Here is a 26,420-nt window from a genome sequence, read left to right on the forward strand (position 1 = left end):
GTAACAGAGCTTATAGAAATGTGTAATAGCTATGCCAGTGACATGGTAACTTTTCATGCCATTAATTGAACAGCAGCACAACATCCATATGTACAAAAGTAGCACTTGTGTATTTCCTGTGGTTATTAAAAAGGTAGGCACCTGCTACCCAAGGGAGTGTGGACAGAGGAATTAATTGAATGTATGTTTTTATTCTCAATCACCGACACCCCTCCACAAAGAGGCATCACATCCCCCTCTCTTCACATGAGAAAAGGGTACTTGAATTTGAATTAGCAAAGCTCACTCAAACAGTATGCCCGAAACACAAATACTTTAAACTTTATTTATACAGCACGGTAAAAGGTCCTTCCGGCCCAATGAGCCTGTTACGGACTCAGTGAAAGTCCCTTTAAGATAGAGAGTGTGTGTGTATGTGTGTGTGGGGCGTGCTTACGTCAGTAGAAGATAAAGGACGTAATGACGTTGTTGAAGAAGTCAGAAGAAGAAGAAGGAGAGAGAGAGAGAAGGGAGAGAGACACCAGCCTGCTTGTTTTCTCTATCGATGGATGAGAAACAATAACTGTGTTTGCCACTGAAATCCATGTATGGAAGTTGGAAGTAATCCGGTGGAGTTCACTTTGTTGCTGACCTGTAGAAGGAAACAGGTATTTGTGTGTGGACGACCACGGTTCGGATGCTTTTCGGGGTGAGGAAGTCACTACCGAGTAAACACTGGAGTGTCGTTTGGGGTCCATCGTGGAACATTTGGATTTCGTATGTACTCTCTCTATGTTTTTCTACATCTACATCTTATCTTCAGACAACGGTGGTTGTTGAAGAAGCCCTTGCTCATGTTTCACCTTATGGCTTGCGGAACTGAACTTTAAGAACCATTCCGGAACTGGGAGTTTTGGACTTTGTCACACACACACACGAAGAGTTTAGTTTTGGGGTTAACGTTAGAGGTTTAACATTCTTGAATTCTAACATACTAACATTTTTACTATTATTTTACGTATTATCATAAGTAGTGATTAATAAAATAGTTTTTAACACTGAATCATGCTCAGTGTGTTTCTTTTGTTGCTGGTTTGTGACAAAATTGGGGGCTCGTCCGGGATAGTTCCCAAGGTTAACGAGATTGGTTCGGGATCCAATCCAAAGATTTTTGAGGGAGGTCTGATAAATTCTTTTTAATTGGCTTGTGTGTGTGGAAACCAGCAGCAATGGATATTAAGGCATTTTTGGAGTCACCAACCCAAAAGGGATTGGAGGTGGCGAAAAAGGATGATTTGATAAAGATTGCTACAAGGCTAAACCTTACAGAAGTAAAGAAGTCTATGAGAAAGGCAGATATTCAGAGACTGATAGCTGGCCATTATGTGGAAAAGAAGGTGTTTGAGAAGGAAGTGTTAAAACAGTTTCCTGGCAGTGAAATAGCAATTTCTGAGGCACAGGTGCAGTTGGCAAAGATAGAGGCTGAACGAGAGCAAAATAAATTAGAAGCTGAACGAGAACAAAAGAGATTAGAGGCCGAGCGAGAGAAATTAGGAGCCGAACAAAAGAAATTAGAGACTGAACAAAAGATAACTCAGATGAAGATGGAGGCTGATCTAGCAATGAAGCAGATGGAATTGAAGAGGATGGAGCTGGATAGTGAGGAAAAGGAGAAACAGAGGCAGCATGAGTTACAAATGAAGCGTAGGAGTTTGGAATCTGATTCTGAAGATGGTTTTTCAGCCAGCAGGGAGGTTCGATTAGTCCCTCCTTTTGAAGAAGATCAGGTTGATCAGTATTTCCAACATTTTGAAAAGGTTGCTGTGAGTTCAAACTGGCCAAGGAAAGGATGGGCTCTTATGGTACAGAGTGTGATTAAAGGTAAAGCTCAAAAAGCTTATTCTGCTTTGTCTGCTGAGGATGCAGCTGATTATACCAAGGTAAAACAAGCTATTTTGAAGGCCTATGAATTGGTCCCTGAGGCTTATAGACAAAAATTCAGAGACTTGAGGAAATCTGCAGATCAGACTTATATGGAATTTGCCAATGGAAAGAGAATATGTTTTGAACGATGGTGCCTGGCTAAAAATGTAGATGGGGATTATGATAAATTGACAGAATTGATACTAGTGGAAGACTTTAAAAGATGTGTTCCAGCTGAATTAACAACATATTTAAATGAAAAGGCAGTGGAAACTTTACAAGAAACTGCTAGGTTGGCAGATGATTATGCTTTAACCCATAAATCCAAATGGGGACAACCTAAAACCTTTCAAAAGAGTTACAAAGACAATCCAGGTAAACCGGAGATTAAATTGGGAGGTAATCAAAAAGGAAAAGATGAAAAGAAGCCAGGGCTGGAGAAACCTGTTGAGCATACTTGTTATTACTGTAGGAAACCTGGCCATGTGATATCTAATTGTGCCCTTTTGAAGAAAAAGAAGGAAGCTATGCCCAATGCTTGCTTTCAGGCAATTAAAAATCAAAAAGGTTTAGGAGATGCTGTTAAAGACCAGTCCTTGCAAGAGGGAAAAGCGGAAAAGTTGGAGGAGGTGAGAAAAGAATTCCGTTCGTATGTATCAGAGGGTTTTGTTTCACTGAATGATGAGTCACCCCAGGTGCCAGTGAAAATTCTTAGAGATACTGGGGCTAGTCAATCTCTCTTGCTGGACAGTGTTTTAAATTTTGGTGAAGAAAGTGACACTGGTGAAGTAAATCTAGTACGAGGCGTTACAGGTGAGACCATGTCTGTCCCTTTTCACAGGGTGATTTTAAAGTCAAAGTTCGTAGAAGGACCACTCGAGATAGGGATAAGACCTAGTTTGCCAGTGGAAGGAGTTTCTTTGTTATTGGGAAATGACCTTGCAGATGGAGAAATTGTTCCTGTGGTATGGTTAACAACCAAACCAAGGATTGATGAGTCTGAGAATGATCCAGATGTTTACCCATCATGTGCGGTGACTCGAGCTAGAGCTAGAGAATTAGCCAAGACAGACAGTCCGATGCAGTCTGATGTGGTTCCTTGTGACAGTCCTAAACAGGAAGAAAATTATGATGCCTTATCTGAGACTTTTCTATCTTCACTGGAGGATCAACATCCTTGTAGGGAGCCTGAATTTAAAGATTTGTCTTTGTCGAGGAAGGATTTTATGGTGGAACAGACAAAGGACCCTGAGTTGACAGAATTGAAAGAAAAAGCTCTCTCATGTGAGGAGATTGAAAAAGTGCCAACTGGATACTATGTCAAAAATGGAGTGTTAATGAGGAAATGGAGACCTCCTCATGTTCCTGTTACTGAGGAATGGGAAGTTATTCATCAGGTTGTTGTTCCAAAAGTTTATAGGGATGAGATTTTAAACCTGGCCCACAGTATGCCTTTGGGTGGTCATTTTGGTGTGAATAAAACTGTAGGGAAGATCTTGAAACAATTCTATTGGCCTGGTTTGAGAAAAGATGTGGTGATGTTTTGTCGAACCTGCCACACATGTCAGATGGTAGGTAAACCAAATCAAAAACCCCCTGTGGCTCCTTTGAAGCCAATTCCTGCTTTTGGTGAACCCTTTTCGAAGGTGATTGTGGACTGTGTTGGCCCCTTACCAAAGTCTAAGACTGGAAATCAGTATTTGTTAACCATCATGTGTGCCACTTCTAGATTTCCAGAGGCAATACCCCTTAGAAATATTAAGGCCAAGACGGTGTCAAAGGCTCTTGTAAAATTTTTTACCTTGTTTGGTTTGCCAAAAGAAATCCAATCTGATCAAGGTAGTAATTTTATGTCAAAAATTTTTCAACAAATAGTCTATGAGCTGGGAGCAAAGCAGATTGTATCATCTGCATATCACCCAGAATCTCAAGGAGCTCTGGAGAGATTTCATTCTACTCTCAAAAATATGCTGAAGACTTATTGCTTTGAAAACACCAAGCATTGGGACGAAGGTATCCATTTACTTTTGTTTGCCGTTAGAGAATCAATCCAGGAGTCAATAGGATTTAGTCCGTTTGAGCTTGTATTTGGACATAGGGTGAGAGGACCTTTGGAGTTGTTAAGAGAGCAATGGGTTAATGAGGAAGTGCACTTGAGTCTGTTGGACTATGTCCAAAAATTTAAAACTCGGTTGGAGAGAGTCTGCCAGCTAGCGAGAGAGAATTTGAAAACAAGCCAGATAAGAATGAAGACATATTTTGATAGACGTGCTCGGCCTAGGACATTCGCAGTGGGGCAAAAGGTGTTGGTATTTTTCCCTAGCCAAAGTAATCCCTTGCAATCTCGTTTTTCTGGACCCTATGTTATTGAATCTCCAGTGACTGATCTAACATATATAATCAAAACACCAGATAGACGCAAGAAAACACAACTCTGTCATGTAAACATGCTAAAACCTTATTATGAGAGGGATTCAGTTGTGGCCTTGGTGGATGATGTAAAGGTTGTTTCTAGAATGCCTGATGTTGATGTTGAGGAAGGCCAATTTAGACCAAATATTGTTCCATCGAAACTAAAAAACCAAAATATCCTGGAGAACCTTGAAACGAAGTTGGACCATTTACAAGTTTCACAAAAACAACAGATGAGAGAATTAATTTTAAAATTTAAAAATCTGTTTCCAGATGTTCCGAACAGAACATCGATAATTACCCATGATGTTGATGTTGGGGATGCAAAACCAATCAAACAACACCCATATCGAATGAATGTGGAAAAAAGTAAACTTGTTGATCAGGAAATAAAATACATGTTGGAAAATGATATTATTAGACATTCAACTTCAAATTGGAGTTCGCCCTGTGTTATTGTACCTAAACCTGATGGAACTGTTAGATTTTGCACAGATTACAGGAAAGTGAATGCTGTAACAAAGTCAGATGCTTACCCTATTCCTAGGGTGGATGATTGCATAGACAGAGTGGGAAAGGCAAAATTTCTTACAAAGATTGACCTATTAAAAGGGTACTGGTGTGTTCCATTAACAGATAGAGGAAGGGAAATTTCAGCCTTTGTAACCCCTTCTGGATTGTATGAATACAATGTTTTACCATTTGGAATGAAAAATGCTCCGGCAACATTTCAAAGAATGATTAATTCAGTGATTCATGGGTTAAAACATACAGATGCCTCACATTGACGACTTAGTGACTGAGAATGATACTTGGGAAGATCACATCTCTGCGTTAGAAAGGTTGTTTGAAAGACTTTCCAAGGCTAACCTTAGTTAACTTGGCTAAAAGTGAATTTGGCCATGCCACTGTGACGTATCTTGGTTATGTTGTAGGTCAAGGCAAGCAAGCTCCTGTTCAGGCAAAAGTTCAAGCAATATCTGAGTTCCCTATTCCCACAGGTACGAGGACTGTTAGAAGATTTTTGGGAATGGTTGGATATTATCGAAAATTTTGTAAAAATTTTGCTGATATTGCTCTTCCCCTAACTAATCTTCTGAAGAAGGGAGTAAAGTTTGTTTGGACAGATTCTTGTCAAGAAGCATTTGAGAAGCTGAAAGCCATTTTATGCTACCATCCTGTGCTCAAAACACCTGACTTTGAAAAGCCATTTTCATTAGCAGTAGATGCCAGTGATGAAGCTGCAGGAGCTGTGTTGTTGCAGAAGGGTGACCTTGATGATATTAACCATCCTGTAGCTTACTTTTCAAAGAAATTTAATGAGCATCAAAAGAATTATTCCACCATAGAGAAAGAATTACTGTCGCTTGTTTTAGCCTTGCAACATTTCAGTGTATATGTTTGCACTGATCAGAAACCATTGACTGTGTATACAGATCATAACCCATTGGTGTTTCTGAGCCGAGTCAAAAACAAGAACAGAAGGCTGTTAAACTGGAGTTTAATTTTGCAAGAGTTTGATCTCATGATAACTCACATTAAAGGCAAAGATAAGTTGATTGCTGATTGTCTTTCCCGATGTTAAATGGGAAACATGTATCTGTACTAATCTGATAGTCTGTAGTTGTGTAGCATGATAATCATTAACATTACTAACTGTATGCGCGGTTAAAATTTTCTTGGGAAAATTTTTTTTTAGGTGGGAGGTGTTACGGACTCAGTGAAAGTCCCTTTAAGATAGAGAGTGTGTGTGTATGTGTGTGTGGGGCGTGCTTACGTCAATAGAAGATAAAGGACGTAATGACGTTGTTGAAGAAGTCAGAAGAAGAAGAAGGAGAGAGAGAGAGAAGGGAGAGAGACACCAGCCTGCTTGTTTTCTCTATCGATGGATGAGAAACAATAACTGTGTTTGCCACTGAAATCCATGTATGGAAGTTGGAAGTAATCCGGTGGAGTTCACTTTGTTGCTGACCTGTAGAAGGAAACAGGTATTTGTGTGTGGACGACCACGGTTCGGATGCTTTTCGGGGTGAGGAAGTCACTACCGAGTAAACACTGGAGTGTCGTTTGGGGTCCATCGTGGAACATTTGGATTTCGTATGTACTCTCTCTATGTTTTTCTACATCTACATCTTATCTTCAGACAACGGTGGTTGTTGAAGAAGCCCTTGCTCATGTTTCACCTTATGGCTTGCGGAACTGAACTTTAAGAACCATTCCGGAACTGGGAGTTTTGGACTTTGTCACACACACACACGAAGAGTTTAGTTTTGGGGTTAACGTTCGAGGTTTAACATTCTTGAATTCTAACATACTAACATTTTTACTTTTATTTTACGTATTATCATAAGTAGTGATTAATAAAATAGTTTTTAACACTGAATCATGCTCAGTGTGTTTCTTTTGTTGCTGGTTTGTGACAAGCCCGCACCACCCAATTACACCCATGTTAACCTACTAACCCGTTCGTCTTTGGAATGTGGAAGGAAACTGGAGCACCCAGAGGAAACCCACGCAGTCACAGGGAGAACATACAAACTCCTTGCAGACAGCGGCAGGAATTGAGCCCCGATCGCTGGCGCTGTAATAGCGTTACACCAACCCCTATACTACCGTGCCGCCCTATAGACATAGGCAAAGTATATAATTACAGCTGAAAACTGCAACTATTAATTCTTTGCAATAATTATTGCCTCTAAACCATTCCAAAAGGTTCATCATACAATGTGTGTATTCTGTGGCATGAAAGAAATGTGCATCAGTACAGTGTATTGTAGCAGTTTTCTTTAAATATGTGTAAGCTGTGATTTCTCTTCTTAATTCAGTGTAAATGCCACATGAAAATGTCTATGTTTCAACTGATAAATTGTAACATTTTGATGTACTTTTATTCAGTGTTACCATTTCTCAAATTATTCAAGAATGTTAAATTGTGAATTCGTCCATTAATTTGCTGTTCCTTCCAAATCAAGCCCTTCTTTTCTCCTTAAATAGAACAAATCATTTTACACAATCTTCAAAACATTAGTTAAAAGCATTAACTGGCTTCCCACATCAAGTAAACAAATAGTCAGTTGTGAATAAATCAATTTTCTTAATTGTAAACTTGTAGAATTGCTGAACTGAATCCCCAAAGTGTCTCTAAAATCCAGAATGCCATGTAATAGAAATTGAATTTAACCAGAGATATTCAGTGACTGCTATATTAAAAGAATAATATTTCATGAGATAAATCTTTGGTAATTAGTATTAGTTGTAGTTAGTAGTATTTGCAATTTCGTTGGTAGCTGTAAAGGCATTCCCTTTGGTAGAAACAATGAAAATAAAGCCATCATTTTAAGGCAGTGAATATTCAAGCACATGCAAATTAGAAAGCTTAAAGAGTAGTTTGAGAGGTAATGTTGCAGTTGCAGCTATATAGGACCCTGGTCAGACCCCACTTGGAGTACTGTGCTCAGTTCTGGTCGCCTCACTACAGGAAGGATGTGGAAGCCATAGAAAGGGTGCAGAAGAGATTTACAAGGATGCTGCCTGGATTGGGGCGCAAGGCTTATGAAAACAGGTTGAGGGAACTCGGCCTTTTCTCCTTGGAGCGACAGAGGATGAGGGGGGGACCTGATAGAGGTGTATGAGATGATGAGAGGCATTGATCGTGTGGATAGTCAGAGGCTTTTTCCCAGGGCTGAAATGGTTGCCACAAGAGGACAGAGGTTTAAGGTGCTGGGGAGTAGGTACAGAGGAGGTGTCGGGTAAGTTTTTTACTCAGAGAGTGGTGAGTGCATGGAATGGGCTGCCAGCAACAGTGGTGGAGGCAGATACGATAGGGTCTTTTTAGAGACTTTTGGATAGGTACATGGAGCCTAGAAAAATAGAAGGCTATGGGTAAGCCTAGTAATTTCTAAGGTAGGGATATGTTCGGCACAGCTTTGTGAGCCAAAGGGCCTGAATTGTGCTATCGGTTTTCTATGCTTCTATGTAGTAGTTGTTGTTTATGTAAGATGACCCAAGGTTTGCAGAAACTTTGAATGATGTAAAAACTTGTCTGACAGCCATTCATTGTTCTAAGTTAGGAGTGCACGATGAGCATTGGTCCAAACATGTTTCTGTCAGGAGTTTATTGAGTGAGTTAGTACTTGATGCTGAGAATGAAGTCCAGTAGAGGCATTTTTTTAAAAATTTGCAATGATAATAGTTTTTGACTTCATAAGCGCAAAAAAAACTGAAGAAAGATTTTAGCTTGAAAGTATTTTAGTGATAGGACAATAGATGCCGGCTTCATACTGTCAGATTTGTCCCTGATGTACAAAATTGTATTGTTAATAGAGAACTCCAGAAGATTATGCAGAAATAAAAACTGAAATTGCTGAAAAGACTCAGCAGGTCAGGCAGCACCCGTGGATAGAGTAACAGTTAGTGCTTCAGGTTGAAGACCCTCCATCAGAACACAGCCTGAAGTGTTAACTGTTTTTCTTTTCACAGATGGGATTTTGATTAGATTATATACTTGGAAATATGAAATTTTATTGCTGAAAATTTCTTAGTAAATTCAAGTTTGAATAAAAATGATAAGTATGGATCTGTACTCCATTAAATGGTGCAGAAGTTCAGGCAGCAGTCTTGGACTCCAGTAACGTGGCACAGATGTACTATGCTTGTTGCTCCACTACAGATTATGCTCATGAACAGCCTGGTTAACTGGAGCACCACATTCTGTTTTGAATACTTTAGCTAAGAGAGAAGCAAATTATGTGTAGTGATCTTCTGCTGAAATCTGCATGTATCTGCTGGCATGTAAGCCTGTAACCAGGCTGTTCATGAGAATAGTCTGTAGCATAGTACAGTCATGTCACATCTCTGTTATGTTGCTGAAGTCCAACCCTCTGGCCTGAATTTCTGCAGATTTCCAAGTTTTTTAGGTGGATAATATGCTGCTGAGCTTACACCATTTTAACCTGGTGTAAGTGCAGCAAGTTCTTTGAAATGAAATAAAGAAAGCAGCTATCTGGAGAAAGAAGAATTTTTAATAATTTAACTAAAGTAGTTTAAATGTTTTCAATTGTTTTATTTATGTATGTCTATTGTCTTTTTAGTTTTTTAACATCTTCAAATTTTTTTTAATATTTCCTGGATGATTTTCTATGTTTTTCTCTGACAAAGACATCCACAAATATTCATAAAAGTGATTGCTTTTACATTGATGAGCTCGTGGCTGGACATTCAATGGCTTTGAAAGCTAGTCTTCCAGCGGAAAACTCTATTTTACACTAGAGGAAATCGCATGGTTCTGGGCCCAAGCATCCAATAATCTCAATATAGTGGAAGGTTGCTTTTCAATTACTTCTGTTCTCGGTGAAACTTGGTTATGAGTATGGCGTGAGGTAAAGCTCGTGAGCTAGTACTCACCAGTGTAACAGTTTGTAGGCATTTGTTGTCTAGCCTTTTATAAAGAATGGTGATGACATGGTTAAGATTCTAAAGAGCTGCTAAGCCTAGCAGATTCCTAACAATGAACCAATACATTCAGGATTGAAAGGAGAAAATGATTTTGCCCAATTTCTAATGAATGTTGTATATTATGAGAATGAAATTCTCACTGAATTTTCTTTGTGCAGCCATTTTTAATCTGTTGATTATGAGCAAAATTTCTGCCTGAATGGCTAATTTTAAGATAACTGAAAGCTAAAATCTCAATATTTTTCTGCTTCCAAGTTAAATTAGTATTGGTAAATAATAAGGGATGAATGATAAATCATTGCCTTTGTTTTTTTCACGCTGCCTAAGGATAAATATGAGGAACTGATGCGGTAAGTTTACCTGTTATGGACCTCCCAATGCATTGAGTATAGCAAATACTGTTTGAAATTCTATATTGTGTATGTGTAACACTTAAATATCACATTATGTGTAGTCAGGCTCTCTATCAGGGGTTTCTAAAATGAGATAAGGAAGGCACAGCAGAGTTTCCTGCCAGGAGGCAGAAGGAGATTGGACTGGATAAGAGCAAACACTGCCATGCTGCAGCATATTAACAGAAGAGGTGTATTAGGAGACTATCCCAATGGATTCTTCATTTGAATATTTTAATATTTGAATCACCATTTGTTCAAGTAGGATAGACCTTATACTGATCGGATCTCTCTATTGTGTTCAAATTGATTACTATTCTACCAGAAGCAACTATCACAGTCCAAATGAGCAGGTTTTGAAAGGTCCTGAGCACAGTTATAGTGAAAAACGTTTACATGACATCTTATCATTGTTCGACAGGAGAAATCCTGAAAGAAATTAGTTTTCTGAGAAACCCAACCTGACTGAGAGGATATTGAATTCCTCTCAAATATTTTTTCTTGCCTCAAAGAAAGGGAGGTTTATATTATTGGCATAACTAAACCAGTGGTCGGTAAGAGAAAGTTTGGAAAACTCTGCTGTACGTGGTTAATGTGTATGGGAAATTATCTCAACTGGAACTTATTATAAGAAGTTCACAAGTTGTCTTCAGTAACATGCTGTTATTTGTCTTTTGTGGAAGTCAGTGCCATATGTAACACAAATTGTCAATAAATAATCAAAGAATGGATACATTTATCTTCAATTGTTTAATTCCACAATTTCTACCTGGCCTCCATACCAAAAGTTTCCCAGGGAAAATGTGCTTAACTGGTTCTCAGTTTTGCATAGATATACTTTCAAAAAAATAATTAGTTATAATATATCACTTTTATTTTAACTTATTTTAATTTTATTCTGGGTGCCCTCTTTATAACTTGAAGCAGTGGCTATAAATGCTGGTTTAAGATCTTAAAAGTACTTGGGGATATTTTGTCATCTGTTCATCTCCCTTAGTTATAGCTCAGAATTGATCCTTTCAATTCGTATTGTATTTTTTTGGTATGCTGATCAAAAATCAGAAGTTCACATTAATGAGAGCATTCTTCACAAGCATTTCAATGGATTTAGTTTTAATTTTGATTCCTAAGTTAATGGTTTAGCATTTTTACCAAGTGACTTGTTAAAAGCATTATGCACCATTTCAAGATAAGTTGATCAGAAGTTATCTCTGATTTTATGCAATATTTAACAGAAGTAATTCAAGTGGGATTTGCATTTTTAACATTCCTGAATCCTAGTTCTAATATCTTAGACCTGATTTCAAATCTTCAAAAACTGTTATAAAGCTATCTGACAGTTTACATAGAACATTACAGCACAGTACAGGCCCTTCGGCCCACTATGTTGTGCCGGCATTTTATCCTGCTCTAAGATCAATCTAACCCTTCCCTCCCATGTAGCCCTCCATTTTTCTGTCGTTCATGTGCCTATCTAAGAGTCTCATAAATGTCCCTAATGTATCTGCCTCTACCACCTCTGCTGGCAGTGCGTTCCACGCACCCAACAATCTCTGTGTAAAAGAACTTAACTCTGACATCCCCCTTATACCTTCCTCCAACCACCTTTAAAATTATGCACCCTCATGTTAGCTATTTTCACCCTGGGGAAAAGTCTCTGACTGTCCACTCGATCTATGCCTCTTATCAACTTGTACACCTCTATCAAGTCACCTCTCATCCTCCTTTGCTCTAAAGAGAAAAGCCCCAGCTCACTGAACCTAGCCTCATAAGACATTCTCTCCAATCCAGGCAGCATCTTGGTAAATCTTCTCTGCATCCTCTCTAAAGCTTCCACATCCTTTCAATAATGAGGTGACCAGAACTGAACACAATATTCCTAGTGTGGTCTAACCAGAGTTTTATAGAGCTGCAACATTACCTCATGGCTCTTGAACTCAATATCCTGACTAGTGAAGGCCAACACACCATACGCTGCCTTAACAACCCTATCGACCTGCCTGGTAACCTTGAGGGATCTATGGACGTGGACCCCGAGATCCCTCTGTTCCTCCACACTGCTAAGAGTCCTGCCATTAATCTTGTATTCTGCCTTTAAATTCGATCTTCCAAAGTGTTTCCTGGTTGAATTCCATCTGCCACTATTCAGCCCAGGTCTGCATCCTATCAATGTCCTGTTGTAACCTGCAGCAACCTTCTACACTATCTACAACACCACCAACCTTCTTGTCATCTGCAAACTTACTAACCTACCCTCCCACATTTTCATCCACATCATTTATAAAAATCACAAAGAGCAGGGGACCCAGAACAGATCCCTGTGGAACACCACTGGTCACTGACTTCCAGTCAGAATATGCTCCATAGTTTAATTATGGGTTACACTCCATTTAATTTTGAGTTAGCTTTTTGGTTTCTGATGAATAATTTTTCCTGTGCTCTCGATCTTTTTTTTAGAGTTATGATTCCAAATACTTTAAATGCATAAAGCTCAAACTTTTTGTATATCTCTGCTTAACAAACATTCACCATTTTTGTTTCATTTAAGATGTATTTACATAATTTTTATATGAACATTGGGAACATATTTCTTAAATTTGTGATTTTTATTTTAAGGTCCTTGATTCAACTTCACTCAGCTTTGGGACAAGGGTGAAATGGTTTGCGATATGCTTTGTCTTTGGCGTTTGTTGCTCAATTCTTGTAAGTAGCTGTACTCCACTGCTTTTTCTGAGTTGAAGTAGTATTCATTTGTCATGTTCATAATTTTAAAACTGATCATTCCAGATTGCAGTTAATGCATAAAAGGTATAAAAACATTTTTTGATTTGAGGAACAAGTCTATTGGCCTCCAAATTACTGAAAGAACTATTGTGCCTAACTAGAATGATCCCTGCACCAGATCTTATTTGTGCTCCCAAGGTGCATCACTTTAGGATTAAATTCCATCTGCTATTGCTCTGTCCATCTTACCAACTCATGAATATCATTCTTTAGCTGAGCGTTACCCTCCTCGCTATCAACACCACCACCAATTTTTATGTCATCTGAAGACTTGCTAATCAAATCTCCTGTATTCATATCCAGATCATATATAACAACCAGTAAGTTTCCTAGCATAGATCCTTGTACTACTGTACTGTTCACAGGCTTCTGATTGCAAAAATCCTTGACCACCAATTTCTGATTCGTATTACCAAGCTAATTTCAGATCCACTTTGCCAGATTGCCCTAGATTTCAGGAGCTTTTACCTTTTGGACCATTGACCCATGTGGGACGTTGCTAAAGGCCATACTGAAGTCCATTTATGCTACATCAATCACACTAACCTCATCAATGCACTTAATCACCTCTGTGAAAATTTCAGTCCAATTGGTCAGCTAGTGCTGCACTTGATTGAATAGTCTGACAACAAAATGTTTAGGGTCACATGAAGAATAATTTGGGCAAACTTCAGTAGCCACCAACAGCTACACATGCAGGAAATAGTGTGCTGAATTGCACATACCATACCATGGTTAAATTGGTTTGCCCAAGATGTGGAAATAACTTGCCTTGCGTATAATTTACCCACCAACTAAAAATGTTTGGGCTAATACACTACTGAGCATATTATCAAGTTGCCCAAAACATTTTGAATATATATCATTTCTGGATTTTTCCACAGCGCATAGCTTTGCGACTACCAAATATACATGACAATATAAATGCATTTAATATTTGGCTATAAGGTTGATTGGTAGCACTTGTGACTAAAACAGCACTTTGCTCTTCAGGTATAATCCTAGTCGATCTCCTCAAATGTTTGGCCTTCCTGAGTATCCCTTTCTAAGGGAAATTAACTGAGATGATCTGTTTGGATGGCATGCAAAACTTAAGTGTGACGTGACAATAATAAATCAATTTGCTTTAATTTAATTTAAGCCTTTTGGGTCTTTAAATCTATTACCGGGTTTGACCTGAAAAATACATTTAATACCTTTGGCATCATAAGAAGTCCTGGTACACTTTAAAGGAGCTGCATCAGACACAAAATGCACCACAGAGCATGTTAGCAATGCTTATATTGCTCACATTATGATCCATTTTGAAATAGAACAGTATTCTTAGTTATTTTCAGTAGTTTATACAGTTTATATTTAAAACTGTTACATTACTAATAGCGATACCTTGCATTCAGCAATAAGGGGCTCTTGTATACCTACTCTTAAGTTCCACAGCTAGAAAGTTCTTTTTATCTTGTTCACGAAGCATTAAAAATGTACATTCATCATATGAAATTTTAATCGTATAGAATTGTTTTGCGCTAATCATACTGTATCTGACAAGCTAGTTTCTGCATTCTTAGAAGCTATATTGCAACAAAAATTTCAGTCTGAGCTGTCTTTTGTTATTTTAATTTTAAAGATGTCTCTGCTAGTTTATTTTAAATTGTCCCTGCCAAGCTTAGCAGTTCTTCGTAATTTACATCAACTTTGAAATCAAGACCACTGTTTTGAAATTTACAGATGACACCAAAAGGAGGGTAATGGTCAATCCCCTACGGCAAATTACAGAGAAATTTGCAGAGCGAACATAGTTGATGAATTAATTTCAATAACATTTTGTGTGAGGTATTAGATTTTAGTAACAAAGAGAGATGATACTTTCCTTGGAAAGTAATGTAAGTGGTTAGATGAGCAAGAGGATCTGGGAGAATAAATACACCAATCATTAAAAATAAAGTCACAAAATAAACATACCAAGCACTACATTTGCTTCTGCATAGGTACTATTGCATGATATAGAATTTAAGCTAAGAATATAACCTTGATTAGTTTGCACTTCAAGTATCCCACATAGTTCTGGTTGCCATGTTATCAAAGGATATGTAAACAGTACTATAAAAAGCTGTAAAAGTTTGCAAAAATAATACCAAAAATGTGAGGTTGCACATTATCAAACAATGATGAACAGTCTGGGTCTAATTTTTGTTGAAAAGAACTGGGGACTTGAGAACAAAGCGGAAATTGGTGGCAAGGTATCAGCATCTGACCGCTAGTGTGTATTGTATTGCATTGCATTGCATAGACACACAGATAAACAGAGATCCATCCACTATCCAGGCAATGAATGAAAGGCCTGCAAAGTTCATATATATAAATAAAATTTATAGTTAATCTTAAAGGATACGTAAGTGTGCATAACAAGAAGTTTGCACAGTGGTGCATCTATGAGCTGCTGCCTCACAGCACAGAGACATGGGCTCAATTCTGATCTCGGGTGCTGTCTGTCTGGAGTTTGCACATTCACTCTGTGACCACATGGGTTCCCTCCAGGTGCTCCGGTTTCCTCCCACATTAACGTGTGATTAATTAGCCGCTGTCAATAGCCCATAGCATATACGTGAGTGGTAGAATCTGGGGGTAGTTGATGAGAATGTGTGGAGAATTAATAATAAGATTAGTGTTTATGGGCTGTGTAGGAGGGAAGGGTTAGATTGATCATGGAGTACGTTTATATAGGTCGGTGCAATATCATGGACCAAAGGGCCCATACTGTACTGTTCTTTGTTCTAAATGAGTAGTTAAAGGTTGGGGCAAATTCGATGGGTGCAGGGGTCTGTTCTGTGCTGTATTGCTCCAAGACTTTAAATAGATTAATGGCATAAAATGCATATGCAGGACATCTTAAATGAAAAACAGTCTTAGAGACGGCCATTCCATCAAAAGCTAAGAGATTAAAGCTGGTTAATGCCAGTATGGTAGCATTTATAATAAAACTATAACATTTTACTTATTCATCCATCAATCCAGCTTCTTTCAATCATCCAATATTTGATGTCATAACTTTAATGTGGCAGAAAGACGTACTCTACCTAATTGAAAGCCATCTTCTAATGCTTAGAAGTTGTGGAAAATGTTGAACAAACGATAGTGGGGTATTTAGTAAGAAATTAATTAAACAAAGCAGCAATTAATCATATAGACTGAAGATAATCCTATTACTGGATATATTTAATTTTATAATAGGTCTATTGCACACCTAAATCTTAGCTATATGCACATTGCATGATGAAACAGAAAATTCTCTTTTTGCAGATGAATGCAATCTCAAATTAGATACATGAGAAATAGAGGTTGAGGGCTACAGAGAGGTAAATAAGCAGTTTGCAATTTGAAGGATGTGATTTCACACTTTCAATTGTTTACTTTTTGGGCAAGAATTGTTGAGTAACAATTATCCTGTTAATTACTAGACACCTTTCTGTGTTGAACTTGTAAGAAGCTGATATACACATTTAGAGTGTATATCACAGAAAGAGTAAGAACAGGATGATATTTTCACAAAGCCAACAATGGAGCAAAATGACTTAGCCACATCCAATGGCAGTACAAATGGCTGTCCAATTTAACAATAATTGTCTTGTTCATATTACTATTATTTCGGTCAAATTTTGTTGATAATGAGCTAATCCACATCTACGTGAAAAGTAATATACAAATTTTTAAAAAGACTCAAGTTGACACTTTCTTTTCCTTTCCCTCAATACATTATTGCAGGACTTTAATACAGATGAAGTTCACCTTTAATATAAAGAGTCAGCATCTTAACAGCTCACATGATCACTGATTAATAGTTACCTTTTTCATTGTGTACTATTGTTTCAGGGAACAGTTTTGCTCTGGCTTCCTAATGGAATAAAATTATTCGCGGTTTTTTACACACTAGGAAATATTGCTGCACTTGCCAGGTAAGTGTTTACGATGTTTTGAATAAATTGACTTTCTTTGTTGTACACCAAACTGTTTGTTGTGTGCCATATGTCCTGCCTCACCTTATCTCTAATTCATTGGTTTACCCAGTATTGACAATACATTCTCAGAATGGAATATCATTTTCATTGAGTCCAATAACCCCCAGTTCTGTGGAGTCAGTAAGTACTTTACAGTGATGGGAAAAATCTGATCACTCGCTGCAGATGTAGATCATTTCCTTCTGTTTTCTGCTTTTGTGGCATATGTGTTTTGTGCTACGTATGCATTACTTTAGGTTTATAAGTAAAATCTATCACTCTCTAACCTTTTCTAATTAATTGGTTTTCTTATTGGTCCCATGTGACCGCATAGTATGGTGTTATCAGCTAAAGTTCAAAATAGTTCAAAGATTTGTACCAAAATTTCAACAAGGTGAGCGTAATTCTATTTTGTAAAGGTATTTTTACATTTTTGTTCTGTAATTACTTTTACAACATTAAGATTAGATCAAAATTATCTCCTTCAGTTGATCAAAAACTAATTGAGTGATCAAAATAGTTTGGGGAGATTTGTACAAATAATGTTTTATGTAGTGATTCTAGTTATCTGATGTTAGATGCCAATGAAGCTTGATTATTAACACCAATGTGTCACTGGCAGTTTGATACATCCACCACTTTGGTTACCAAGTGAGGAGTTCAACTGCTAATCATGTTTGCTTTACCCTGTTTCTCATGGAGCAGTTCCAATGTGTTAATCTTAATCTAGATTGGTCACTTTACATAACATGCAGATTCAGTAAATTGCCTTGTTTATGTCATTGGGCAGGGTTTTTTCCTGATTTTAAAAAAAGAGACTTGAGAACATAATCTTGGTAGCATTTCAAGAGTGCTTTGTCATTGCACATGTTTGCCTTCAAATGAGACGTTAAATGCTGAAATAAAAACTAAAATGCTAGAAAGGACACTCAGCAGGTCAGGAAGCATCTATGGAAAGAAAAACATAGAGTTTCAAATCAAAGACCCTTTATCAGATCTCACATATCCTCATTATACTGCACCTGCTCACTCAACTGTTCCAAGCTGCCTTGAAGACTTTTTGCATTCTCCTCACAACTCGTGTAGTCAATTAACTCCTGTAGATTAGCTTTAGCCAAACATGATTTTTTTTTCAGAAGTCCATAATGACTATACTCAGTCCTATTTGAAGAGGTTCAGTTATTACATTCTTCATTAAAGGTTGCAGCATTTTCCCTACTACTGACCCTAGGCTAATAGATCGACAGCCTGCCCACTGGGAAAGCACCTGGATTGGATGGCATTCCACCAGAGGCCATCAAGTGCACAAAGGGTGTCCTACTAAACTACCTGCACGAACTACTCTGCCAGTGCTGGAAAGAGGGAGTAGTGCTGCAGGACATGAGAGACTGCAACATTGTCACCCTATATAAGAACAAAGGGGACAGAGGCAACTTTAGCAACTACAGGGTGTTCTCTTTGCTGAGCATCGTTGGGAAAGTTTTCGCCCGTGTGGTCCTGAACAGACTGCAGAAAATCGCCAAAAGGGTATATCCCGAATCTCAGTGTGGCTTCAGGTCAGAACGCTCTACAATCGACATGATCCTCTCCCTTCGACAGCTACAGGAGAAATGCAGAGAGCAAAGACAACCGCTCTACATTGCTTTCATTGACCTCATGAAGGCCTTCGACCTGGTGAGCAGAGACGGCCTGTTCAGAATCCTCACCAGGATTGGTTGCCCCTCGAGGCTACTCAGGATAGTTCAGTCATTCCACACAGATATGAAAGGCATCGTTCAGTTTGACGGCTCTTCTTCGGAGGCCTTCGACATGTGCAGCAGTGTGAAGCAGGGCTGTGTGCCTGCCCTCACCCTGTTCAGCATCTTCTTCGCAGTCACGCTGAAGCACGCCTTTGGAACATCAACAGATGGTGTCTACCTCCACACCAGATTGGACGGGAGTCTGTTCAGTCTGTCCCAGCTAAGGGTGAAAACCAAGGTTCGCAAAGTACTCATCAGGGACATGTTGTTTGCAGATGACGCAGCACTGGCAACTGAAGAGCAACTGCAAAGCCTCATAGACAGCTTCTCAAGAGCCTGCCAGAATTTTAGGTTGACCATCAGCCTGAAGAAGATGAACGTTTTGGGACAAGGTGTTGAGCACCCCCCTGCCATTACCGTCAACAACTACAAGCTGGAGGTAGTCCACGAGTTCACATACCTTGGCTCCACCATCACAGATAGTCTCTCCCTAGACTCCAAGATCAACAGACGGTTCGGACATGCAGCCTCAACATTCGCCAGGTTGGCAGAGCGAGTCTGGGAGAACAGAAAGCTGACAACACGTACCAAGGTTGCAGTCTACAGGGCCTGCATCCTCAGCACACTGCTTTACGGCAGCGAGACCTGGAGCCTCTACTGCAGACAGGAGTAGCGTCTTAATGCCTTCCACCTTCAAAGCCTGAGACGCATCCTGGACATCAAGTGGACTGACAGAGTCACCAACAACGAGGTCCTGACCCGCACTCAGATATCCAGCCTCTTCACCCTGCTTCAACAACGCCGTCTCCGCTGGCTGGGCCACGTACATCACATGCCAGACAGAAGGATCCTGAAAGACGTGCTGTACGGGGAGTTGGCCTCCAGCAAGAGAGCACAAGTACGGCCCCATCTTTGCTTCAAAGATGTCTGCAAGAGACATATGAAGTCACTAAACATGAATGTCGAGAGGTGGGAAGAAATTGCAAGCGATCGCTCTCGCTGGAGGCTGGAACTACACAGAGGTCTGAAACGAGGAGAAGAGAAGCTGAGGCTAGCTGCTGAAGAAAAGCGCACTCGCTGGAAAAACAGCACCAAAACAACACAGGAGGACAGCGCCTTCAAGTGCAGTCGCTGCAGCCGAGACTGTCACTCCCGTGTAGGCCTCTACAGTTACACTACCAACTGAAGCAAGACTCTCCATGCGCAGATTCATGGTCTCGTGAGACTAACAGATGCCACCACAGACCATAAGCTAATGGATCCGTGGTTCTCTGTTTTCTCCCTTCCTCCTTTCTGAAATGATGGGATCACATTTGCTACCCTTCAAGCTACAGGAAGAATTCCAGAATCTATAACTGGAGCATCCTCTACTGCTATAGTCTTTACAGAAACTTGGTTGAGAGAGGAGCAAGACTGGCAGCTCAACATTCTGGGTTTTAGATGTTTCAGACATGGTAGAGATGTAAGAGGTAGGGCAGTTGCATTACTCATTAGGGAGAATATTACAGCTGCGCTTAGAGATGAGGCCTCATCCAGTGAGACCATACGGGCAGAGTTCAGGAATAAGAGAGGTGTAATCACACCAATGGCCTCCCAGTAGCCAGGGGGAGATAAGAGGAACAAATATGGATTTGATAACAGTGTTTACTTAAACAGACAAATGAACAGGCAGGGAATAGAGGTATACGGACCAAGTGCAGGCATATGGGATTCGTTAGATTGGTATTATGGTCAGTGTAGACATGGTAGGCTGAAGAGCATGTTCCTGTACTGTTCTGTTCTATATTCTATGCTAGGACACCTCAGAGAGGCCACAAACGTGACCACTTTCAAAAAGGGAGACAAGTTCAATTGTACCAACAGTAGAGGGGTCTCCCTATTGTCTGCTACAGGAAAAGTCATTGCTAGGGTCCTTCTCAACTTCTCAATCATCCCAGTGACTAAAGAGCTGCTCTCCAAATTTACAGTGTCATTTCTTTCCCTCAAGGCTTGAAATTGCTCTCTCTGCCACAATCCAAACTACCACCCTTCATACCCTAGTCCTTGTTTTATTCCATTTGCTCATTCATCCCTATGTTTCTCACCTACAATGCCACCTAGTTCACCCTACAGCTTGACTTCAAAATTTTCATTTTCCTGTTCAAATCGCTTTCTGGCCTTGTCCCTCTTTATATGTATAAATCTGCATGAACTCTGTTTTGCAACTCTCTATTCATGTCCAGAGTTAAGAGCTCATGATATTGGGGAATCTTTGTTAGCATTGTCATCATATAGAAGACAGGGTTGGAATAAATGGATCTTTTTCAGGATGGAAGGATGTAACCAATAGTGTCCCAAGGATCAGTTCTTAGCTCTCAGTTATTACTAATTATATCAATGATCTGGTATCCAAGTTTGTCGATGTCATGAAAATAGATGGGAGGGCAGATTGCAATGAGGATATTTAGATTCTGTAGATGGGTTGAGTGAGTAAGCAAAAACTTTACAAATGGAGTTTAATATGAAAAAGTGTAAGGAATTAAAAGGCAGACTATTATCTAAGTGGAGAGAGATTGCAAATGAGTGAAGCACAGAAGGATCTGAGTATTGTTGTGCATGAATCATAAAAGGTTAGCAGGCGGGTGCGGCAAGTAGTGAGAAAGACAAAATGCATTTTGGCCTTTATTACAAAGGGATTGGAACTTAAAAAGTGAAAAGTATTGTTACATTTGTACAGGACGTTGCAGAGGTCACACCTGAAGTATTGTGCACAGTTTTGGTCCCCTTATTATTGGAGGTTCACGCGGCCAATTCCTGAGATGAGAGGGTCATCTTGTCAGGAGCAGCTAAGGAAATTGGCCCTGTATTCTTTGGATTTCAAAAGAATGAAAGTAATCTTCAGATGTGACAGAATAAATGTTGAGATACTTCCACTAGTGGAAGAGTTTAGAATGCGGGGGGCATTGTTACAAGATAAGGTGGTGGATATTTAAAACTGAGAAGTGTACTAATCTCTTCTCGCAGAGAATGGTGAATCTCTGGAATTTTCTATCCCAGAGAGTTGTGGAAGCTAGATTCAAAATTTTAGAAAGAGCAGAATTGAGGGCTTTGGGGAGCTGTCACAGAAGAGGAGATGAGGTCTAGGTGAGATCAGCTATGATCATATTGATTGGTTGGGCAGGCCAAGGGGGTCAGGTGGCCTATCCTTGTTTTTTTTTGTATTCTTGTGTGTTCAATCCCATTCTTTGTATCCTGTCAATAGCAAACATGCCCTTGGCCATTTAAGGTTGGAATTGCCTTGCCCAGTGTTCCTTCTGTAGAAACCTACTTAAAGCTCACTTTCTTGACCAAGGTTTAAGTCAGCAGTCCTTTTTTGTTAGCATTAATGATTATTGTCCAATACAATTGTATGAAGTGTTTTAGGAGATTTTTATATGTTAATGGTAGAAGATAAAGCAACCTCTTGTAGCATTACTAATAAATATACTTTTAAGACTTCACATTTGTTAGGAAGGAAGATAATTTAATTGATTCATTCAAAAACTGAGTAAGTTCAAGAAACAAAACAGAGGTTTAACTTTGAATTACTCTTTTTAAACTTTATACAATATTTACAGTTCATTATTTTCCTTGTTTTGTTGCCAATGTTTCATTTTAATTTTGCACAGGATCATTAACTACATGTCAGCACTGTGCCACAGATAATAGAGTTGCCATTCACAGTGTCAGAAACCCAGATTCAATCCTGACCTCTGTGCTGTCTATGTGGAGATTGCACATTCTCCCCATGACTCTGTGGGTTCCTGCAGGTGCTGCAGCTTCCTCCCATGTCCCAGGTTGATAGACATTGTAAATTACCCCTAGTGTGTGGGCGAGTGATAGAATCTTGGGGGAGTTGATGGGAAGGTGGGGAGAATAAAAAATGGCATTAATGTGAGAATAGTTACGCGGGCAGTTGATGGTCAGTGTGGACTGAAGGTCCTGTTTCCATGCTGTATCTTTCTATGACTCTAAATTAAATCCGATTTTTGCCATTTGAGGTTTTGGCCATCTCCATGTTTTATTCTCTGCTAGGGATTACAGTAAATCTTTATTGTAATCTCTAGCAGGGAATAAAACATGGAGATTTTAGTGTTAAGAGAAGCATTTGGATTGTTGAAGTTTTTCTTTTAATTGCAACAAAAGCTATTTAAGAAAGCCCAAATGGTAGAAGTCATCATTGTATACTGACTTGAACCACCGTTGAATATAACGTCGAGAAATGATGACAATGAGACTTTACATTAACACCAGTTTTCTGCTTTGTAAATACTGTTGTGTGATGATAATTAGCACATCTAGACTTGTTTTTACAAATAAACTAAAGAAGTAATTCTGTTCCAAGATTTCTTGTACATGATTTTACAATAATGAGCTGACAATTGAGGTTGGCTTTGTCCCCTTTCTCCTGGTGGAACAGTCTGGCTTGATCTTGCCAATTTTCAAAACCTGATTTCCAAGTTTTAAACTGTTGTCTGTCTTTTCATTTCTAGCACCTGTTTTCTTATGGGACCACTGAAGCAGCTGAAAAAAATGGTTGACCCAAACCGCTTGGTTGCCACCGTTGTTATGTTGGTAATTGCCATGTTATAACTTAAAATTTTCATTGTTATCAGGTCAAGCACTTGTATTGACGTGTGTATGTTTATATGCTCAGTAAATATATTTCTCAAAATTGCATGTCTCATGGGCATATGAAGGCACCTATATGTACAATTTTTAAAAATGGAAATGCAAATATTTCTGAAGTTCTCACAAACCCATTGTAGGTGCACAAGATAAAATGCTATTAGTATTTTCCCTATTTATCTTTCTTCTCCTGTCTCAGCAACTTCTTTTCACCCACGCACCCCCCCCCCCCCCCCACCCCCAACCGAAAATATATCACTACAGTCTTTGGAAAATATGTTATTCAACTTCTGGCTTAAGTGATGCTGCATTAGTATTCTACTATTTTAAACTGCAGGTGGCCATAAGTATGAGGAAAAGATCCCTGCATTAACTCAGTTCCTACCACTTGAGGTTTGAAAGTAATTTTATTGCTGTAGTTGGATATTTTTTTCAAATTCCCACATTGTGTACACCCATTGCATTCAGTATACAATCCTCAGATGCATCTACATTTGGTAACAATAATAAATACAGTTCTTTCCTATTGGTATTTTATATTTTTAGCTGGGTGATTTTACATTTGTGAGATTTAATTTCAAATCACAAAAAACTCTTTCTTAAATAAAATTTAATTTGATTTGCAGTTCTATGCCATGTTCAGTGTATGTTCGCTCATTGTTTAGCTTTAAAAAACAGAATACTTGTTATAAAAGTGTCACGTGAACAATATGAATGTAAAGAGTTAATGAACTCTTTCCCTCATCTGAGCAAATGTACCTATTATAACTTGAATTTCTGTACAGGATTATGATGCCACTTTTTTTTTCAAAATCTACATGCTGTCTCCCTTAAAGAGGAAAATTAGTCTGTGAATTGGCTCCTCAAGAAAATCATAACTTAAGCATTCATCTGTTGTTGGCAAAGAAGTGAAAACTATTGTTTAGGGATGTGATTATAGGATGCTTAAAAGATCAGAATTTGATTAAGTGGAACCAAAACAGATTTAAAGGGAAAACTCTGGCCAATTGAAAAGCTTTACTTGAGAATTTACTAGCAAGGTAGATGAGAAGGAATCAGTGACTGTATTATGTATGAATATTCAAAGGCACTACATAAATATTTTGCTTAAAACTAGAGCTCACAAGATCCAGGTGGCTTACTAGCAAGGATAGAGGATTTGTTAAATAACAGAAAAAAAATTAGAAATAAACAAGTTAAAATCAGGTTGACAAACTTGCTCGTAGGAATGCTACAGAGAATAGTACTGGGCCCTCAGCTGCTCACTATTTATGCTAATGACTTGATAGAAAATTATGCAACTTATCCAAGTTTGCTACAAGAGATTTTTGGAAAAATGAATTGTAAAGTAGGTGCAAAGATTCACTAAAGAGATATGGTAAGGTTAATTGAATGGGCAAGGAAATGGCAGATGGAGTCTAATTTGGAAAAATTGTGAGGCTATGCTTTAGTATCAAGAATTAAAAAAAACGCTTTTTCACTTTGAAAAGCTGTTCAGCGTGGGATCTTTGTCTCCTAGTTCATGAGTTGCAGAAAGTAGACTTGTAGAAAAAAAAGATGAAGACAGCAAATGGTATTTTGACCGTTATTGCAAGGGATTTGGAGAAGAAAAAGTAAGGAAGGCTTACTGAGATTGTATAGGGCTTTTGGATTGCACCTCATTTAAAGTACTGCATGCATTTTTGGTTTTCGTACCTGAAGAAGAATATACTTGCCTTTGAGTCAGTTCAGCCTAGATTGATTTATGGGAAGAGGGTATTGTGCTATGAGGATAGATTGACATTGGTTTGTTCTCACTGGTATTTAGAAAGAGTAGGAAATTTCATTTAGATATACAAGGGAATTTACAAAGTAGATGCAAAAAGGCTATTTCCTCTAGAGTGTGCAAAGCTAAAGATAATCGTCTCAGGATAAAGGGTTGGTCATTTAGTACTGAGATGAGAAATTTATTTATACAGAGGGATATAAAATTTTTAGAATCTATCTTGGGAGTATATTCAAAACCAAGGATGAGAGATTTTTGGAGTCAAAAGATATGGAGGTAGGTTGGGTGGTGGTGGAATGGATGCACGGAGTGAACTCGGAGAGCAGAATCATTCATAATGTTATTGATTTTAACTACTTATATGCAAGGTAAACATTTGTTGATTTTTGGAAATTTTGAGCAAATTTGTTTCATCCACAGTTTGCTTTTGATTGAGACTGTAATCCCTTATTTGTATTAATTCTGGGGATGAGCATTTGCATACTCCCCACTTCTGTCTCTCCATTATAAATTACCCCTTCTGGTATCAGAATCAGGTTTATTATCACTGACATATGTCATGAAATTTGTTGTTATTGAAATATGTCTGTTATTTGCTCAACGGATGGGTGCAGACCATCATGACTATTTTCTTGCAACGGAGATCTATGTTTTTATTTATGGCTGCTTTTGCACCCCAGTTCCAGTTCAGAAATGAGCATGAGAGGTTCGGTTTCCAGTGGTTAAATTTTTGCCTACTCTGGTTGGTGTTGCTGGACTAGATGTAGTGGAGTGAATGCAGCTTATTTAGCCATCAGTTATTTATCTGTCCTATTTTCAGGCTACAGGGTTACCCCAAACAAGAACACCATTTACAACAACTTTATCACATAAATAGGGACTCTGGCAATCTTCCTTCAGCAAGGCTTTGACTGGATGCCTCCTTATTTGGTTGGAAACCAATTTGTGATGTAATGGCAACTTCTATTAATTCAAAATGATTTTCCTTTCTCCTGTTTAATTCAGACTCCAAGCATTCTTATTGGTTAATTATTAACTGTTGGAATTTTCACAGTTATTAATTCTGACCTTGAAATGTTGTCAGAGAAATTCTTGAGTTATTTGTATGTGACTCATAATTGCCTTATCCTAGCAATTTAGTACCTGTTCAGTTTCTTTGTTTATCGTATACCATTGATCATTTCTGGCCAGTGTTAACTTTACAACAGCTCAGGAATCTTCTCATTATGACAGCAGTTATTGTTACATGATTTACTTATACATTCAGCTCGACATTTAAGTCCAAAGAATACAGACTATAACATAACTGGCTGACATTTGGTTTAGCTATCTA

General features: G+C 38.6%; 1 protein-coding gene across 1 annotated transcript in view; it reads left to right on the plus strand.

Annotated features, from left to right (window-relative positions):
• The window catches only part of sft2d1 (SFT2 domain containing 1), a 56,411-nt gene that overhangs the window by 7,746 nt on the left and 22,245 nt on the right, over positions 1 to 26,420 (plus strand). Inside the window, exons 2-4 of the mRNA XM_052012940.1 lie at positions 12,777 to 12,863; positions 16,812 to 16,894; positions 23,187 to 23,268. Of these exons, the coding sequence (XP_051868900.1) occupies positions 12,777 to 12,863; positions 16,812 to 16,894; positions 23,187 to 23,268 (252 nt within the window). The remainder of the gene's footprint in view (positions 1 to 12,776; positions 12,864 to 16,811; positions 16,895 to 23,186; positions 23,269 to 26,420) is intronic.

Source organism: Pristis pectinata, chromosome 3 (genome assembly GCF_009764475.1).
Source record: "Pristis pectinata isolate sPriPec2 chromosome 3, sPriPec2.1.pri, whole genome shotgun sequence".
Taxonomy (NCBI): domain Eukaryota; kingdom Metazoa; phylum Chordata; class Chondrichthyes; order Rhinopristiformes; family Pristidae; genus Pristis; species Pristis pectinata.